This window comes from Oreochromis aureus, linkage group 15, assembly GCF_013358895.1.
Source record: "Oreochromis aureus strain Israel breed Guangdong linkage group 15, ZZ_aureus, whole genome shotgun sequence".
Lineage (NCBI taxonomy): Eukaryota > Metazoa > Chordata > Actinopteri > Cichliformes > Cichlidae > Oreochromis > Oreochromis aureus.
The window spans coordinates 13,955,903-13,976,314 of NC_052956.1; the positions used below are offsets into that span (position 1 = coordinate 13,955,903).

The 20,412-nt window shown below is 41.3% G+C and overlaps 1 protein-coding gene across 2 annotated transcripts in view; it reads right to left on the reverse strand.

The window, feature by feature from the left end:
* Positions 1-3,404: 3,404 nt before the first annotated feature.
* The window catches only part of lpgat1 (lysophosphatidylglycerol acyltransferase 1), a 57,792-nt gene continuing 40,784 nt past the window's right edge, over positions 3,405-20,412 (reverse strand). Inside the window, exons 7-9 of one of the 2 annotated variants that reach the window (XR_005608427.1) lie at positions 8,557-8,663; positions 5,985-6,194; positions 3,405-5,624 (exon numbers count right to left, since the gene is read on the reverse strand). Coding sequence is in view for 1 of the 2 variants with exons in the window: in XM_031744754.2 (XP_031600614.2) it covers positions 6,043-6,194; positions 8,557-8,663 (259 nt within the window). In the remaining variant the exon portion in view is untranslated. Of the gene's footprint in view, positions 6,195-8,556; positions 8,664-20,412 lie in introns of both variants that reach the window. The other variant, XM_031744754.2, reaches the window with a different exon arrangement.

Sequence of the window (20,412 nt, forward strand, 5' to 3'; positions counted from 1 at the left end):
ATACATAAAAATCCTTCATCAGGCACCCTGATGAAGTATTTTTATGTATTTTGTCATTCAGCTCTTACTTTGCATTTGCAGTCATTTATTGTGTGACTTGGTTCCTGATTTTGTTTATTTATTAGGATCCCCATTATCACAAACAAAGCACAGGGTTCACGTTAAAAACACATCGCAATAGTTCAAAACAACATTATTAAAGCACTGCAAATGCTAAAAGCAGAACAAAAACAAAAGGTACAAAAACAGTAGTGTGTCAGTCACATCTAAATGAAATCCCACAGGTACTACAGTCTTTAATTGACCTGTTTATAAATTAGTTTTTATCAGTACATCAACCCAGTGTCACACAGTTCTGTCTTTTTGCACACTTGTCACAGTGAAATGTTTCAGATCATCAAACGAAATCAAATATTAGGCAAAGATAACCCCAGTAGTAATGATTTAATTTATTAAGGGGACCATTATGTGGAAAAAGTAATTGCTCTGCCTTGTTAAACGAATTAAGCATAGATCTGAAAAATCAACACATCATGCCACGATCTAAAGAAGCAGCTGAGAAACAATGGAAAGACTTTGGGAGTCCAGTGAACCAAACAGGAACAGTGGTGAAGCTTCCCAGGAGTATCAGGCTGACCAAAGTTACTCCAAGAGTAGAACCTGCAGGTCTCACTAGACTCGATTAAGGTCAGAGGTCACACAGCTCCAGGTAGGTTGGCATAACTTTTAGACCTTAATAAATGAAGCCATTTAAAAATTGCATTTTGTCTAACATTACAAATGAAAATACCAATAAATGAAATGGGTGAATGCTTGTTCACAGCACTGTTTCAGTATAACAGTGTATAGTATAACAGTATAACAGAGACAAACCTGTCTCTTAATTTCATTTTTCTGACTGCTGATGAGTTCCAGCAGGATCTGTTGACAAGTATTTGCACATGAGGCATATGAACACCGAGGGTTCAACCAGCGTGACAGCGAGGAAAAGAGAGGGTGAGGACTCTGCGATGCCCATGGCTGTTGCAGTGACATTCAAGCCTTCTCTCCACAGCTGGATGTTTTAGTGCTTGCTGACTCAAGGGACACCGCCATCACCCGAGCATTCACGAGGGAGCAGCCATCAAGGCGTGACATTGAGGACCTTGGGGAGCAGTGCCCGTGAAATAGCTCATTGCAGGTGTCCGAGGAGGAACGCCGGTGCTTCTGCAGAGGACAGTAAAGTTCCTCTAGAGACTAATGTTTCTGTGTAATGTGCCCGACCTTGGGAAGAGCTCTGCTGAGGAGCAGGAGTGTGATGACGCTCCTCCCTCCATCTGATCACCACACTGAGCAACAGCCACCGTCGCTCCTCACTGTTAGCCCTTTGGTATGTTGGTGAAGCTCGGTGCATGCGTAATCCCATTTTCCAGCTCACTTCCTGCCGTTTTCCCATTGGCTGCCCGGAGCGTGTGGCATCCCGGAGCTCTGACCCTTCAAATTTCACTCCAGCTGCTGCAGAAATGTAGTAGATGGAACATCACGCTGGCCTTAGTTTGTTTAGTCTGCAAAGCCAATAATTTTAGGGCAAATTGGCAAAACAGGAAAGTTGGCATTTGGATTTCTGTCAGTGCATCTGATTTGGGAATATAACAGTGTTTGTTGACCAAGTGGTTTAAAGTACCAAGTCCCACTGCCTGGCCACCACTGGGATTTAACTAAGCAAATAGGCAGCATGTTTCCATTGGATAATCAGTGCAGCTGGCAACAAGTTATTTAACCCTCGCCAATGCAGTGAGAAGTTGCTGAGTCATTCCTACTATTCAGTGCCATTTCAAGATGGCATTATTGTGTCAAATAATTCAACTTTCCATTATTTTGTTTGTTAAACTGTTAGAAAAATATACAAGTCCACATTCTCATTGCAGGACACAGGTCAAAGGTTTCCCCCTGTACAATTTTAGTTTTAGCCACTTTTGCTCATGTGATGAACAACAGGCTCGTGAGGACAAGATTTTTTGCAACCATATGTTCAAAATGACAAATGACAGGTTACACTGTAAATGACACATCAGCAAACCACTAAAACATGATGAAAAGAAGTTGATGAAAGCGTGACGATTACCCTAGTCTTGAGTTATCTTCCTGGTTTAAATAAAAGATTTGCATTGCAGGCATTTTATTTTTCAGTATGAAATGGGGTTGCATTTATATATCATTTTTCTTACCTCAGTTTGCATCGACACTTTGGTCAATTTAGAATCAACCAGTTAACCTAACATGCAAACGGACCATGGTAGGAAGCTTGAGTAGACCCATACAGGCACAGGGAGCATATGCAAACACCCCATAGAAAGGTGACAGAGCTAAATAGCCAATTATAAAAACCTCAAACAGGCAAGGCTTCTGGGGCATGAGGCCATGAAGGTCAGACTGAGAGAGCAATCTTAGAAACCCTGTTAGAGTTGGACCAGCCTTATTTAATAGATTATGATAAACATGCACTGATGGGGAAACACTGTATGCTTCAGAACTGCGTGATGTTATGTCTTGACGTGTCGGGTCTTATGAGATTTTCATACCAATGTTAATCTGATTGATGCATCTGTGGCCCTCTCACCAACATAAGATCGTAGTGTCTGAAATCAGAGCTCTGTAACACAACCCAGTTACTTTCAACAGCCAGACACTGATGCCACGGTTAAACAAAGGGTACAGTACTGAGCAAATACAGGCTTTCGGTTACCCCAGGACCTCTGATAGTTTGTTACCTCACTGAAAACAAGACGGGAACATTTGCTGGCAGAAGAGAGGAACCCTTCCTAGACGACCAGAATTAAAAATCAGCAGGAACTGACGATTTTCACAGCACGATTTAGGAGATTAATTCTGCACCACATTCGTCTCCACTCGGATCTTTTTTTAGACTCCTTTGGGTACATTAGTTTGTCATTTCCAGCGCATGTGTGAATGACAAACTTCCAACTGAAAAGAAAATGGCTCGATCTGCGTTTCTAACATTCAGTTAAAACATGCACCCCACCCCAAGTTTTGAATTTATTTATTTTTAGTCGTTGGTAGCTTTACTTTTTTCTTCTCCTTTAAATCGATCTATTGATCTCCTAGGATTTTCCTACATAACCATCTTTAAGGTTTACAGAGAATGGTTTGAGCCCAATTGCTTTAAGCTGATAGGAAGAAAACAGTAACTCAAATAACCACTCCTTACAACCAAGGTATGCAGAAGAGCATCTCTGAAGGCACAGTGTTTGAAAGCTTGAAGCAGAAGACCACATTGGGTGCCACATATGATAAATCTCCAAAAACCGTGTCATGCACCTTGTTGAATCAATGAATAAAAGCAAAAAGGGCTCTAACCAAATTGTTTTTTAGAGTGCAAGAATACATTGACAAGAAGCACACCGTTAGGATCTTTATGATGTTTTATTCCAGCACAAGTTTCTTTGTGTTGTAAAATGGCTGTGTAGCTAGGAATTAAAGGAGAAGTACAAAATGGAAAATTACAGACAGTTCTAGTATAATTTGTTTAAATCCCTATTGTGTTTATGTCCTAAAACCACATCTAGGAAAACATGATTTCCCTGCCTTCTTTGGAAACATGGTCAACAAATTGAAAAAAGAGAAAAAAAGAAAAAGAAAAAAAGATGACAAAAAATGCTTCAGTGTAAGTCACGCTCAATGGAGGGGAATCTGAAAGGGTCAAAGGATGAAACACCATTACAGCCTGATTTTACATGTTTTCACCTACCTAACTAGCCAGGTAGCCCTTTTTTTTGCATTTCACACATTTTTTTATTTTTATTTTTTATTTAAATCAACAGTGGCACAGAGGGAGGGCAGCAGCTACTAGAAATGCACCTTTTGGGCATTTGTTATAACAATAATAATCACTGCTCCTCAATCATTTTCATATTAAAGCAGGCTAAGCAAAACCACAACATGAGTACATTCGAGAGAGAACATCTGCATCTTCGCAGGGGCCCTGGCAGAGTTTCCCCCTCATCAGTGATTTCTCCCTCACTGGACCAGTTTTACCTGGACACCCCAAAATCCTTCCTCACAGCAACGTTTGTCGAGCGTTTAAAGCGAGGGAACAGCATTATTCAGAGGACTGTGGTCAACCAGAACATCTGGTAAGGCGTTAATAGTTTTTCCCACAAAACTGGGACCGTGTGTCGCTTTTCACGTGGACCTACAGCAGCTATAACCTCACAGAAACGGATCACACGTCAACTTCCCGGTCAAAACAATACAGGATAACACTGATAAGTGAAGAGGGGGAGGGGATAAAATCCTTGCTTTCTTCTTATTTTTTTTAAAAAACATTCATATCTTGAAATAAAAATTTTTGAAATGATCACAAACCAAAAAGAAACAAAGAGAAAAGAGAGACAGGCTTCAGTCATTTCACACATTTCCTCAGCTTTGTTATATACAAGATTTAAACATACTGGGACATGAGGACAGAACAGTTCAAGTAATTTAAAAAGAAACTAAAAATTTGAAACCGCTGCCACACTCTGACAACACAGAGCAATACAACTTGAATCATATATCAACAATGGTTGGATGGGGGTGTGGGGGGGGGGAAATAAAGACGACCACACACTCACTTAGGCAGGTTATGCTGTAAATTTACAGTAATGATGACACCTATAGTTCTGTAAGCCAAAATTTCTATTGTAGAATGCATTAGGGTATCTTTCTATAAAAATCATGTTTATTTTCCATGTCTTTTTCCCCACCCCGACAACAATAAGCATATGGCTTAAATATTTGTAAAACTACGTAGTCCAATGGGGGAACAGTGTCTCTGCCTTCTCAGTCTTGCCTTGCTGAAGCGATCCTCTGCTGTATCGGTATTTATTTTGGAAAGCAGAGAAAGTAGGGTTACTTTTTTCAAATCCAAAATCTTGCCAGTACTTTTCTTTTTGTTTCATTTGAAATAAGTGTTACATCACATCTCACCAAGGGAGGAAAAAAAGAAAAAGAAAATCCAATCCCTTAATCAAGCGCCACATTATAGCCATCGTCCCTTTTAGAGTTTTCAGTCAAGCCACCAATGTAAACATGATCCCCCCAGTTTCTCAGCAAACTCACGGACACGGAAAAAGAGTCCAGACGAGAGAGAGAGAAAAAACAAAAAACACTTTAGAAAAAAAGAAAAAAAGAGACAACAACAAATACAGTGGCCGTTGTTGTGAAGATATGCGGGCTAAGGGAGGAGAAAAAAAAAGAAGAAAACACTGACAGCTACCGTTCAGGAGGTTTTCCTGGAGCAGGGAGCAGTTAGGGCAGTATGGATCCTTAGTGCAATGATGGCCAGAGGAGCGGCCGGCTGCTCGGCCTCAGCGTTCGTACGGCCGCTCGCTCTGCAAAATGTAGCCAGCTGACTTATCAGCGGACCAAAAGAGATGTCCGGTGGGCTTCGTCGACTCTCGCCAGAAGGAAGAATAAGGGCAGACATGATGCTTCTGGTCACACATATTCCTTCACACGCATTCGCATCCATTCACACTTTATACTCTGTAAAACTACTGCGGCGAAAGCCTGGGAGTGGGGGGAGGGGGGAAGAGTCCAGTCCAGAGCATCTTCTGGAGGAGTCCTGAGCCTCATATCGTTACCTTTGAAAAAAAAGTCATGTACGTGTGAGTGTCTACATGTATGAGGACGTGTAAACATCAAAATGTGGGTCGTGACAAGTGAGATTCTTCTGCTAGGCCGCCTCTCTCGTGTGTGTGTGTGTGTGTGTGTGTGTATGTGTGTGTGTGTGTGTGTGTGTGTGTGTGTGTGGTGTTAGGGTTGTGTTAAAGTTAGTTAACTATGCCTGTAACCAGTTTCATATCGTATGGGGTTTGTGTGTAATCTGCGTGTTTGTGTACTTTGTCTTCATATGTTTTCCTGTCAAGTCTCGCCTCTGCAAATTGTACATTCATCCATCGTATGGGGGGAGGGGGGTTTTGTATGACACTTGGGCCACACACCATCCAATCCTGAGGCTTTCCCAGTGGTCCAATAAAGACTCCCGTCTCATCAGCGCACTCAGAATAAACAGCAGTAGATGTACTGGAGGACGCTGTACCACATGTAGCCTGAGGCGAAAGCAAACGACTGGATCAGGCACAGCCACACGGGGTCGAGGGTCATCTGCCGGGAAAGCGCCTCCTTCTGTCCTTCTGGAGGAGGGAATGATCCTGTTGGGGGACAAATAATTGCAGACTCATCACCAGGATGCTCTCATGTGCTTTCTCTTGGTTTTTGTGCTTATTTGGTTGCCAAGTGCTTGCTAATAGTTTTACTAGTCAACTAATTAGCATAAAAGAAGAAGAAAAAAACTGAGTAATCAACTGTAGGCAAAAGTCAATGAAGCAACTTACGAAACACTAGGAAAGCAAACTTTGCGTATATTTAAGAGAATTTGAAAGAGTCAATAACATGCTTCACTAATGAAACTGTATTTTAAATGTTACCCGGTGCATTGTACATAACACTGCTAGTTAGTTTTTGCCACCAAGTTGGAAAATAAATGTTGTCCCTAGCGACAGATGGTTGCCAGGGGATCGCTGACTGGTCTGTAGACCTCTGTGCTTATTCACTTGCCCCAACATCTAGTGTCTAGCTGACTAATGACAAACATCCCCAATATAGAGTAAAAACATTAAGATTTATTTTGAAATTTCTTCCAGTAAGCAGCTCATCAGCCTCATTACTTTATAGATGAATCTGGTAACAGGTTTGCATTTTCCATCAGTGTGGCAATGTCAGGTAATGTTTCCAGTGACAGATGAAGGTACCTTATATTGATTCTTACTGCACCTTTTGAGCTTGTGAGGCAGACTGGGCTCATTAGGGGGTCTGGATTAGAGCAACTGAAGTTGTGTGAGGTTGCACAGTTAAGCCATTTTCACATAAATGTTGGACAATTTCGGAGGGGATTAGGGTGGAATATTTTTTTAAGGGAATTGCTTGTACACTGCTGGAAAAAGTCAGTGCTTTTGGTGAGGAAGTAGCACGGATAGATTATGCAGAAGAAGATGCCCACCAAATGCACCAGGTACCTCGCCTACATTGCTGGAGTCCAACATCACAGAGATTTTGTATCTGAAGGTAGCAGGTTAAAGACCAGGTTGCAGTGCAGCCCCTAGAAAACTCCTCAGCCTACTAACTTTGCCCAGCTAGCACCACAGACAGTATAAAACAGAAATGTCAAACTCATTTTACATTGTGGGCCACATACAGCCCACTTTTATCTTGTTAGTTTAACAAGATTAAAGATTATGTGCAAGAGCGTGTCTCAGTTTTTCTACAAGATATAGAAATGCTGCTGTAGTTCATGACAAATGTGTCAGCACGACTGTTTGGGCTTAAATTTAAAGACATAAAAGTGCAAAATTGCAGAAAAGGTTCTAGTAGCTTATTGGCCAGACTGCCCTGTAGTTATAAAACAAAGTTTTTGTTAATTTAAAAAGAAATTACAGCATTTTCTGTGAATTAACTGATTAATTTATTACTGTAGACCCATAATAAAATGGACATTTCTATAGAAGTTAGTGAAAAAACAGGAAGTTTTATGTAATGTATATGTTTATAATATCCCAAACTTTATGCCCTCCTTCACATTTTCCAAAGCGGAGACATTGCTAGGTCAATTTTGGCCCGTGGTCCTTATGTTTCACACCCTTGGTATAAAAGATGGACAGCTACGGTGACATCACACACAGACCTCTGAAATCCCTTTCTGAGCACTTGCAATAATCTTTTTAGGCTTCGTCACTTTGGTATTCTCAAACTACATTTGGTGCAAGCGGGCGGATCTGACTGTTAAAGTGCACCCTCACTGATTACCGACTCATCAATTTTAGATATATGCTGGATAATCCTCGCTTCTGACTTTAAGAATGACCAAATTTTACAAGATGGACTCAATATTTTATCCAGCATGACCCAATAAGGGTGACTGACACTGAAATTCATTAGTAAAGTATATATAGTGGTCCATTATCCCATATATTTTAGCAAGACAAGAAGTCTTTTTGCAATCACACGCCCCCTGGTGGCCTTTAAAATGAATGCAGGTTCAATGCAACTGAACATTGGCTTCACTTTTCAGAGCCTGAAACTAGCTCCAACTTTTTGCCTGTTTTAATTGTGTTAAGCTAGGCTGCTGTACACTATTCACTGTTAGACTGACTACAGTTAACTCAGACTGTGCTTTTGTTATTAGGAAGACTTTTTGTCATCTATTTCTGGATTGTGCATGCCCAGGGAACAAATAGGAAGTGCTCAGGCAGGTGTATTTAACATTCAACTGCACAGGTTCTCCATTCTTGATCAATACTATCAGCATCATCCACTTTACACCCTGACATTTAGAGCAGGGTAAAGGAGAAAGCAGCATAGCCTCAAACCACAGCAAAGCGCAGTAAAGACAGAATATTTAGCTGAAATGAGACCACTGCAGATAAATTGAAGTCAAAGCAGTGGTATTGGATAAAGGTGAACCAGTGCATCCCTAGTACCATAGTGTTTCAGTTTGATTTTACCACAGTAACATACCTGTGTCGTAGAAATGGGCCAGTAGCTCTTCTTTCTCCACAAACCTCTGATATAGCCAGTCAGTCAGGGCCTCAGCCTCCACAGGAACCTCTTTTATCGGGTACATCCTGAGGTTAAAAAAAAAAGAAGAGCCGGGCAGTCAGGCAGAGACAGAGATGAAACACAGAAAAGGGTTTCTGGAGTCTCACTCAGCAAAAACTGTCTGCATTGATCTGTCGTGCAAGCTGCAGTCCAAAATCTCAGGGAGTCAGCTGTGGACCCTGTGCACAGCAGTCCATTTCAACCTGGAGTCTATTACAGCAGCCTGTGTTTGCTGTAGCTTCAGGTTGTTTGGGGGACTCATTAGCTGGCCGGCTCATCAGAGTGTCACAGAGAGACAGAAGTGCTGAGGGAGCCCCCGACGGCAGACAGACAACTCACAGAGCTCGCTCAAAAGTGAGTGGGAGGAGAAAGTCAGATTTTCTCTCTATCCCTTTTTTCCCCTCAAACTGACAAAGTTAGATCAGTGCAGCTCTCAACAAACACAGAAGCTACATTTGTAAGTCAGAGAGAAGCCACACTATTAAATCCTGGAAATTCAGCTTCCAACTCATCTACAGCCACAGAGAGGAACAAGTAAAGCTGCAAACTGCAGTTACTTTTTAATCATCTGGTAGTTTCTTCATTTATAACTTGGCATATAGATGCTAGGGACTTATAGTTACGGTGCCAGCATTTGTTACCCGCCAGGCCTCAGCCTGAGGTCCTTAGGTATTGACAAAAAGGTGATCAAGCATTTATTTATTTATTTTAAACTGAGTTTTACATGGTTATATTCCTCATGTTGCACTTGAGTCTTGTATAGCCAATTTCAAAATTGACATTCTAATCCTTTATTATGTTTAAATGTGTCTGTATGAAGCACTTTATAATGCTTCTTTTGATAAATGCTATGCAAATAAACTTGCCAGTGGAGGCATCGAGGTCCCTCTGGCTGCTTATTGGCCAATTTACAGAAGCTGACTATGGAGAGGACAGTAGATGTATCAGGGCTATATCTACATCTTTGTAGATGGGTAATGACATGACCATTTTTCTCGTAGGTTTTGACAGAAAGGTCAGAAAACCTGATTTTATGATCATGTAAAACAAAGAAAACAGCAATTTCTCACATTAGGAGAGCAGGGCCTGGTAGATATTTCATACATTTTCGCCTTGAAATGACTCAAATCACTGTGAATCACTTGTGCTTTATGAGACATTTTCAGTGGTCATGAATATTTATATTCAAGCATTCCCTTTGTAAAACTTCATGTAGTGGTTCTCAGACTTTCACTGGCACCCTCCCCCTCACTCACTCACTCACTCACTCACTCACTCACAATAAAGAGGGATCCAAGTTGAATGTTAGCAAAACAAAAAGTGGGTCTTGTAAGATCAGCAAAGCCTTCGATATATTGCTTAGACAGCATTTTGAACTCAAACTGAAAGTAACTGTTTCTGTACCTCAAAAACTGACTTGATGAAGGCATAATAGTAAAAGTGTCTGAAGAATAAAGGTGTACTAAAGAAGAGTTGAATGGATCTGGACTAAAACTAATTAAAACCTCTCTGTAAGTGTTTAAGCAGCTGTTAAACACTAAAAACATTCTACATGACAACCGAGAAGATGAAGAAAACTAGAAAATAATACCATTTAAGAAGACATCACAAAAAAAAAAAAAAATGTATTTTTTGTTAATAAATTCATCACTTCTAGATGGCTCAAACTCAATTTTGGATGAGAAATCTGTGTCTGAACAAACTGAATGACTGATTTGGTGGCTGACGTTGCACAAACCGTAGGTGGCTGATAAAAACGGTCACTGTTAAACATAAAAAGTGCCGATGAAATCTCGTCTCTAACCAGAAGGGGTCTCCAGTAGGCTGCACTCCCACACAGCCAGCCCCTGGTCACCTTCAAATAGAGGTTACAGTCTCCTCCCTCAGACAAAGCATTTCCTCTGCGCTCAATATTCCTGACCGGATAATGTTTGCAGTAAAAGTACATCCGTGCCATGGAGAAAAGCATCTTATGAGAGGAAGAGCAAGTAAAGAGTATGACGCTAAAACGATCATTTAAAATGTGACCTGTGGGTTCATCGTTTAAATGTAACCGAACAGAAGAGGCACGTTTCTAAAAGGCCTGCTGCAGACATGATCGTCATGACGATTACCTGTGCAACTAAATGAATCAGTATTCACATGAGGCCCTGAATACAAATGTTAATATTAAAGAAACAGTGAAAAATGACAAGTAATAGCCTGGACAATGTCTTAATCTATTAGTTATCAAGCCAAAAGAATCAATTAGTTCCCCTCATTTGGATGAATTTATTAACATCAACCAAGCAAAACAAGAAATAAGGGATTTAATTGATAAAATAATCTTTACTTGCAGACTTACTCAACAAAATGAATAAGAAGATGCTCTAAATGAAATTAATAACCAGAGCAAACACTTACATGAAACCTTCCAAGTTTAAAATGTCGAACTTGAAAGTTTTAGTCTGAAAAAGTGATCATCACAGAGCATTTTTGTCTCTTTCTTTCATGTAACGGGTTAAAAAGGCTCAGTGTAAAGGGCCTGATGCAAAGATGGAGAGTCGCTGCAGTAAAGATTTGATCTTTGAACTGAAACCGTCAGTATGACCAAATGAGGGAAAGGCTCGGCCTGCTTGCCCCACAAACGAGGAGGACAGGAGCTGGTGATTGCACACACGCTCCCTCGTCTGGTTCATATACTTCAAGTGCATGTCTATAGACACTTCTGCTCATTATCCAGCAGTTCACGGTTGCTCTGAACAAGATCCTGTCTAAGCAGACCAACTTTTATGTCCCTGCCAGCAAGAAACGCCTGTTAAAATTCAAGTTAAAGCTGACTCAAGTCAACCACTTTCATCCGTTAAAGGCTCTAATAGAGCTGAACTTCTGAAGATAAAACTGCTTTTGACCAACAGCTACATTGGGCCCCCTGAACGGCTCAGCCTGCCCAGAACTGCTGTGGAAACCTGATCAGGTGATTAGAGGCCAAAGCAAGACGTTCATTGAAGCTTCTCCTCCTGTGTCTGCAGGTATCAGGTGTCCTCCTTGTTACTGATGTGTCATAGTAGCCAACAGCACTGAGGCTTTGTCTGAGCACTAACAAAAGAGAAACTAAGAGACTGAACGCAATAGGAACATCATTATCTTTTAATAACAGTACAGAAATCGAGCGAGTTACCACCATAACAACGAAAGCCACTAACTGCTTCTAGTTTAGTTTATGGGTGGTCATTTTTGACTTTGGGTGCATAAATAGCGTCTATTAAAAGCACAAATCTTCAGATAATTGACTGCCTTTTTGCAGTAATGATCATCAATCATTATTAAATAAAAGCGAATGAATGAATTAATTTGCAAAGCCATGCAAGGCTTGAGAGTCTTTCACACCTGCTCCACTATAGGATGCCTTTGAAGAGCTCTCATGCTCCAAAATGTAAACCAATAGTGCTGTAACCGTGGCAGAGGGAAACAAAAACCGACTCGGGCCACTTATCAAGAGGGTTGAAGCGTTTAGGGCCTTGGGTAGCAGGTGGCTGCCACAGTGGTTTCCTGCAGCTGAAATATTCATGCACAAATCAGGATCTTGTTGGTGTTCAGAGCAGCTGCACGAGCTGAGGTTGAAGGCGGTGCTGCTGGTTCGGGCCCACAAACAAACAAAAAAAAAAAAAACATACACAAAAACCAAAACCCAACACGCATGCTTAGGTAGAACACACTCTCCCCGTATCAGCTGCTTTCTCTGCTTTATCAGCCTGGTTTGTTTGGCGAACAATGGCCATAACCACATCTGCAGAAGTGGCTCCAGATAAACCACTGACAAACCAAATCACTCAGTTTATGGGATGTTCACTGGTTTCATTTCCTGCTCAGAAACCAACTGACACTTCATTTGCATCTTACACCAGCTGCAAGAATAATTTCTAATTACAACTCTAAGTAACCATCATGATCGTTTATCTTTCAGATTAAGTGGCTTTTTCTTTCTCCAACAGTACAGTGGCACAGTGGGTAGCACCATCACCTCAAACCAAGAAGGTCTTGACTTGCTGGAGGGGCAGATGAATTACACAGAAACTACCCGATCAGCCTGATGGTGGAGAAACTCGAGATAGAATGTATCAAAGCTAGATGGTTACATGGACTTTCACATTGGAGAAATTAAGCCCTTGTGGAAGTGCATCAAATCTGTGTTCTTTCTCAAGGCCACCAGATGGCAACAGCTGTGGTTGAAAAAAAAAAAAAGACTTCTATGGAAGTCTATAAGAACACTGCTTTCTGTCTTGACACCTATAAATACTTTCCTAATGAATTCATCACTCAATTTGGGTCATACTGAGTAAAAGTAAAAAACAAACAAAACAAGTCAATCTTGTTTCAAAAAAGAAGATTGTCTGTGGTATGAAACTGAATGCTCATTGGCTAACAAGCTGTCCATCAATGTTTCTCATCATATTTAGTTTTTTGCAATAAAAAGGCAGCAACAGTAGAAATGCCTAACCTGAGGCTTCAAAGCAGGACTTCAGAAAATGGGGGATTTGCTACTAGTAACCTGATCTGACAACATTATTCTCCCTGACAGATACAAAACTAATATTAATAATAATATTAATATTAATATTTTTTAAAAAGGTGAAATGAGGTCAAAATAGACCTGGGTACCCCGCTCACTTTAAGTGTGGGGAAATACTGGAAACAACTTAATAGGTCTTTCAGAAAATTTCCTCTAAAAGTGAACATTTAAAAACCTCTAAACTATCCATGCACAGTATGCAGCATTTGTCTATACTCTAAATCCATCTTTACACAGTATTTAAGAAAAATATAAAGGATTATATGTCCTATTGCAGCTGTACCACTTACTATGACATAATTATTGGCTGCCTTCACTTTAAATCTCTTAAAATTTCTTTCTGGTGTCACTACACACAAACAAAGCTCTGCTAGATGTATGTATAAGGATATCACTCCAAACACTTCCTTTTTTTTTCATTTTTAATAGCTGGTAAATTAGCAAGAATCCCCTTACACAGACAGCTTTTGGGGCTATAATATAACAGCGTGTGACACTGAAAAATACAAATCTCTAAAAGTTAAGGGTTTAAATTTTAGGTAAGAAGATATTTTTCAGGTTAGCGAGGAGGGCCACGACTCTGCTGGCTGCTGATGTTTTAAAGTTGTGGACATCATCATCATCATCATCATCATGGTCTCACTCACAGGAAAGAAACAGACAGATCAATCAGTGCATTGCGGCACCTGCGGGTCGCATCATTACAGCGGCTGCTGGAGGACGAGCCGAGCGCTCTCTAACAATGCTCCGCTGTGTTTACAGTGGTGTGAAAAATGAAACGCTGCTCTGCTGTGCCAATGTTGTGCTGAGAGAGAAACAGAGTATGGTGGTGTTTGTATCTGCTGTGTGCACAGTTTCAGCACCACGTGTTACAGCGTACAACAACGGTGGCGGCGGAAGCAAAGAACCGGCGGTGATGTGTTGGCGCGGTGCCACGGCTGCGCTCTCATTTCCACCCTAACCCACTTGGCACCGGCTCGCTTGTTAACCTGACACTCTGGCGAACGGACAGACAGCTGGGGGAGAGCAGCAGTTTCTCCTGTCAATAACCTTCAACGTCAGGCTTTTACAGCGCGCTGACCTGCGCTACGGGCAGCAGAGGACATAGATCCTCACTGACATGTGATGTACAAACTACTGCAGTCATTTTCAGGACTTCGGTGAATAAATGACCAATTTTAATAGCATAATTTTCTTGGATTGAGGTGCACGTGTTTATTCGCCAGGAAAACAAATCAGGGTAATAAACAAGAGTAAATAAGAAGCTTTAAGGCCTTCATATTTACTGTCTTGATTGAGTCATTTAGCTTCTGTACAGCTCTTATTCTTGAGATACTGTTTCCACTCTGAACCGGCGTAGGAAGCTAATTAAATTTGGACTGTGGCTGTAAAAGCCTGTCCACTCGACAAGACTCTTTGGAGCGAAGCCAGTCATTGTTTGGGGACTCTATAAGGTCCTAAATCTCCGGCTGTGAAATCTCTGGAAATAAAGACTATGCCTGGGAAATCTGCTCTTGGGCCCAGTGTTGCAGAAGGTGAATATTAAGATTACTGGCCAGTGTAGCTCAGGGACAAAAAAGAAAAAAGAAAAAAAAAGTCTCGTGTTCCTCTTCCTGTATCTTTCTCATATAGATAAATATTTTCAACAGCATGCAATAAACCCGCCGCCTCTGATTTCAAACTATCAATCTTCCTGAAGAGTGAGGGTAGACTGCACGAGATGAAACAACAATTCAAGTGCTTTATTTCTACTATGCTACAACAACACACCACAACAGCGGTCATGTGATTTCCTCGAGGTCGATGCCGATCCCAAAGCAAACCACACGCATGCTCTCCGTGAATCTTAAGGGTCGCTGCTTGTGAAACACCAAGAAGCCCTTATCTGCAATCAGAGAGAAACTGAGGGATGGTAGGAGTGTGCACGTTAATTGCTCCATTTAGTCTTTAATCTGCTTCCTCTCCGTCTCAAGACTGTCTGTACTGGAGGAAATGGTTTGAAGCTGGCATCAAGAGGCACAACCAAAACAGATATAAAAAGACCACAGACAGAGGGAGGAACGGTACTTTTTCCTTCATACATAAAACTAATTCACAGTACTTTTAACTCAGTTTAATTCAGTTCAGCTTTATTCATATAGCACCAAATCATAACGACAGTCGCCTCGAGGTGCTTTAAATTGTAAGGTAAAGACCCTACAATAATACAACAATCAGACGACCTCCTATGAACGAACACTTGGCCACAGTAGGAAGGAAAAACTCTCTCTTAACAGGAAGAAACCTCTGGCAGAGCCAGGCTCAGAGAGAGGCAGCAATCTGCCACGACTGACCACTTATTTTGTAAAGCTGTTTTCCGATTCAGTATACAAAGACACACCACGTCTTCAGTATCAAGCCTCAGGAGCAGCATGATTTCCCTATAGCAGCTGAAACTGTACAAACACAAACATCAACTTGAGGGCCAAATTTTTATTTCCTTAATCCAGGCATGTTCAACAGTTACCAACAAACACTGTCATGTTTTTGTCTCAACTTTGATCTTTTGTATCCACGTGGCAAGAGCAAAGTTTCACCTTGTTAAAGTGACCATAACCCCCCCTCGACAGACTACTGATTTTGTCTTGTAGAGATTAAGAGCCATCAGGGGAGCATCGACCTGTTATCACTGCAGAGGTTAAGGGTAAGGGCATTACAACCACTGTCAAACATAGACATGGCACGAGTCCTGAACTAACTTAACGGTTACAACACAATGTCAGAACACCCTATGTGGATTCATGCCAAAGGTCATTTTAACTAGGACACACGCACGCGCACACGCACACAAAACAACCTACCTACCAACCAAATACAGTAAAATAAAGCACTGAAGTTCTTTTAAGGTTTCCCAATATGAATTTCTTCTGTAGTTCATATTACATCATACTGCATGACGTAAATATTTAGGTATCTGAGGTAAATATAGGCCTTTTTAATCCACTACATTATTCACACATCAAAACATTCCCAGCAACCGACAGAGCGGCATGAAACACAAAAAGTATAATTCTCTTATTTTAAAAAATAAATAAATCTAAATGTGGCTATGCCCCAAGCTCCATATTTGCATCAGACACCTCAACTCTGTCTGTCAATAACGAGTGCTGATAAAATCTCAGCGTTTCCCTTTTCTAATTTTAAATTTACAATACTTAAAACTCACTGGATTTAATTTCATTTAAAGCTTCAAAAAAGGCCAGGAAGTGAAGGAGGGTTAATAGAAACTGGCTGGAAAGAGGAAAAAAATAAAATAAAAACAAAAAAACCCCTCGCCACCTCTCTAATCTGAGAGGTACATTCTTCATGAGAAGAAAGCAGCTAATCCAGTGCAGCCTGAAGCACAATTATCAATGTTCATCCAGCAGTGGTGACGTCTCAGTTTTGCACAATGACCAACCAGTCAAGTAGTATTGCGTGCCTAAACACTGGTAACAGAACAACTTTCAGCCAAAAACATGAGAAGCTGATACGCATGAAGAAGAAGAGGAGAAGCTTTAGATGTTAACAAATGCAGGACTTTCCCATTGAGGCATTGCTAATTCTACTGAAGTATCTGACTACTCTGCTAATGAGCCTCTGGACGAGGGTTCACTATCGAGTGGAGCAAACACGGGTGGGGGATGCTTCCTTTAATGGGTTTCTATAGCAACACTAACCCTTTGAAGACCCTAAGCTTTAGGAAATAAAAATATGCCTTCTACTCCTTTTTTTTTTATTGCAACATGCAATCCATAATCACAAAAACACTCATACCGTTGCAGGTAAGACACATGAGACGTACTGATCCTGAGTGTAATGTTGGGACATTAATTAGCACACAGCGTGTATGTAATATGTAAGGGCTCAGAGGGGGAAATGTGTCATATATTTTAACAAAGCTATATGTGCATTTTGCAAGCTCAACACTTCTATGCGAGTCCGGAAAGCCAGGTGTGTGGCTCAAAAGCATCCACGTGATGACCAGGCAGACTCCCGAATCCGTAAATTATGTCACCTTTCAGATATTTTCCAAACAGCGGCTTTCAGAAATGTACACAGCAGCAAAAAAAAGGAGGACAAGGTGCATTTAGAAAGAAGGATTTCACCATATTTAACACCCACCACTGCCCTCGTTCGGCCTCTGTACACCCACCTAGCTCTCCCATCTGCCATTCACAGAGAGCTTATGATGCCACAATCTGGGAGGCTGAGATTATACAGAGAGAGGGCAGGAGACACAGCGAGGGAGGGTGGAGTTGAGGGATGAGGACTGGAATAGGGAAGCAGAGGTGTTAAACATGGATCCATCTACATCATTACCCAAAATTCAGCTGCCTGTTGTGTAGCTGAAGCACAGAGGGCAGCCAACACCTTTGGAGCCCCCTTAAAACGATAACACGGGAGGAAGACAGCAGCTTATAACGAAGCTCAGTTTACACAGAAACAGTCAGGCTGAAGCAGCTAACTGCAGGATCCCCGACGCATCAACACGACCTGCCTTCTGTAACAGCTGGACCTGAATGCACCCAAACTACAGCAAACATCTAGCTGACATACATGTCTCGTGCTTAGAAAGCTGGAAATAACTAGAGGAAAACTAAAAATACCCAGCATCTCAAAAAGAGAGACAAACAAACCATTTTTATGCTGCTGTGGTATTGAGTTAATGGGTTTTCTGCTTGTGGGACGGGGGTGTGTGCAAAAAACATAACACGACACGCTAAATGGGTGAAATCACTCTTTTGCTAAGCTGAGTGGACAGTCAGAAATCTCTCTCTCAAACGGTCTCCCTGCTGAATCATGATAATCCTACGGATGACTTTCAACTTGGTGTCACAGCCGCTTACTCTGTACGTGATGTCTATGGATCATCTTTTGGGATAAAATGAGCAATTCACAAGGCAGCATAATAGCACAGCAACGGTGGGCGATTAATTTTCCCAAAGGGGGCCACATTAGAAACTGCAGAAGGCCGCACCGATACAATTAACTCAAGTCTGTTCAGTATTAATGTTATAAACTACTACTGGTAAGACTAGATGGTACAATTATAAACATGATGCGGCTTTGCTAGCAGAGGTTCAGATGCGCCTTCCGGCTCTGCGTCAGTCAAGCTCTTGTAATGATGATTCAAATTATAAGCCTTAAACTCAGCAATCAGCTATCCACAAACAAAACACACAGCTTCACCACCGACTTCTGCATTACTCTTTCTTTTCTTAATTTAAGTTGACATCTTTCAGGGCTAGCAAACATCTTATGAATGTTGGTTCCAACGCATTTACAGTGAAGATGCATTCACTTGCACTCATCTACAAACGTAAATGTAAAAAATACCAGTTGCCTTGGAAATAAACATTGCTTAAGTTGTATTGTTATTTCATACAAAACTTCACACCACCCCCCAAAAAACAAATTAAAAACAAGAACTTTTGGAGGCTGAAATGAGCAAGTTAATGGGTACTCTAACCTCTGACCTCACAACTAAAGGACCAAATGTGGCCTGTGGGCTATACAATCTGCAGGTCTGGTCCATAGGGTTCTGAGGGCACTACAATTAAACATTTATATTTTCAACATTGTTTTAGCAACTGTTTAACATTTGACAGCCCCTACTCTCATCGCCATCTAAAATACAACTGTTTACATACCCCATTACTTAAAGGCAGGTGTTAACCTACCTTTACTACACCAACAGTCAAGCATCAAGGACTACTTCTTAAAGAAACCCCATTGTGTTAATTACTAGCTCCACTGAGTAAGCATTAAGTAAACTACATTTCTTCATTTATTCAAAGTTCAACTGTACTACCAGCTTTGCTTTTGACTATCCTTGTTAAAATATGACTCAAGGTGTTCAGTGTTATGGAGGGAAAATACTCATCAGTCCATGTAATCCCTATAGAATCCTGCATGAGTATCAAGTGGAGATAGTAGGCTAATTTCCAGCACCATATTTTGAATCATGCAAAGCTGCCATCAAAGTTCAAAAATAACCCTTTTATATCTTATACTTGGACTTGGTGCAGCTCCTCAGAGTTTTGTGCCCGAGATGACCACTTTAGGGATATCTGCTCTCAGTGGAATATTTCAGAGCCAAGAATTACAAAAAATAAAAACTGCCTGAAAAAGGGCAATCTTTCACGATGTTCCTTATTCTGAATTATTTGTAGCCATGACAGTGATTAAATGCTACTCTCACTATAAAAATTGCCCTTAACTGACCCAGCAGAAACACCGCTGTAGGGTGGCACTTGTCCACCCGCGTCTCCTATTCGCATCACCAAAGTGCATCGCATTGCTCACTCCCCTACAGCGCTCCCTTGATCAGCAAGGAGATTAATCCTCTTGTTGACTCTGCACCTGTACCAGCATGGGTCTAAGTTGTCTATGATCAGCACTGTCTGCACGGCATGGAACTGAGTGCGCACGCTTGTAACGGGAACAACTGTAGTCGGGTGGCTTCTTGTCCGTCCCCTGGCTGCAGAGATGCTGACAGCGCGAGGGAAGCTGATTGTATCGATGGCTGATTAGAGAGTCTCGGAGGTGGGGAAGAGAATCCAGCATCCCCTCTAATTACAGAGCTGATGAATCCTTAGTCACAGACAAAGTGGGCAGAGGGGCCTCTCTAGAGAGGGGGCGGTGGGCCACGGTTCATAAATCAACCTCCATCACACCGAGGTGTAGACACACACCTGAGCTGCTTGAGGAGGTTGTTCAAGGTAACATTTGGGCTCACTATGACTTCTACCTGATGACTACTGCTTTGATGCCTGGATACATCTTTTCTGATCTACCCTAGGGGATCATATTCATCTTGAACACAGTCTACAGAAAATCTAATCCTGGCCCACCTTCACTTTATCCTCAAGTGGATAGAAAAGCAATAGAGAGGAGAAGCTGAAGGGCAAAGAGAGCAGGACAATGTGGAGTGACACCTGCATTTGCTTTGCATAAGAAGAGGAATATTCTTAAGATGGCAGCCGTATACTGTAGCTTATTTCTGCATTTTTGTTTTTCCAGATGATGTTTTTTTTTTTTTTAAAAAAAAAAAAAAAACACCCAGACATCAGATCCTGATTTTCTCAATATTTCACATATACTAAAGCCTATCATAGACTGGCACATCTTTACTCCAAATACTGAAAAAAAGCAAGTATACAAAGCAAATCTTAGGCAGTCGTTAAAGAGCAAACATATAA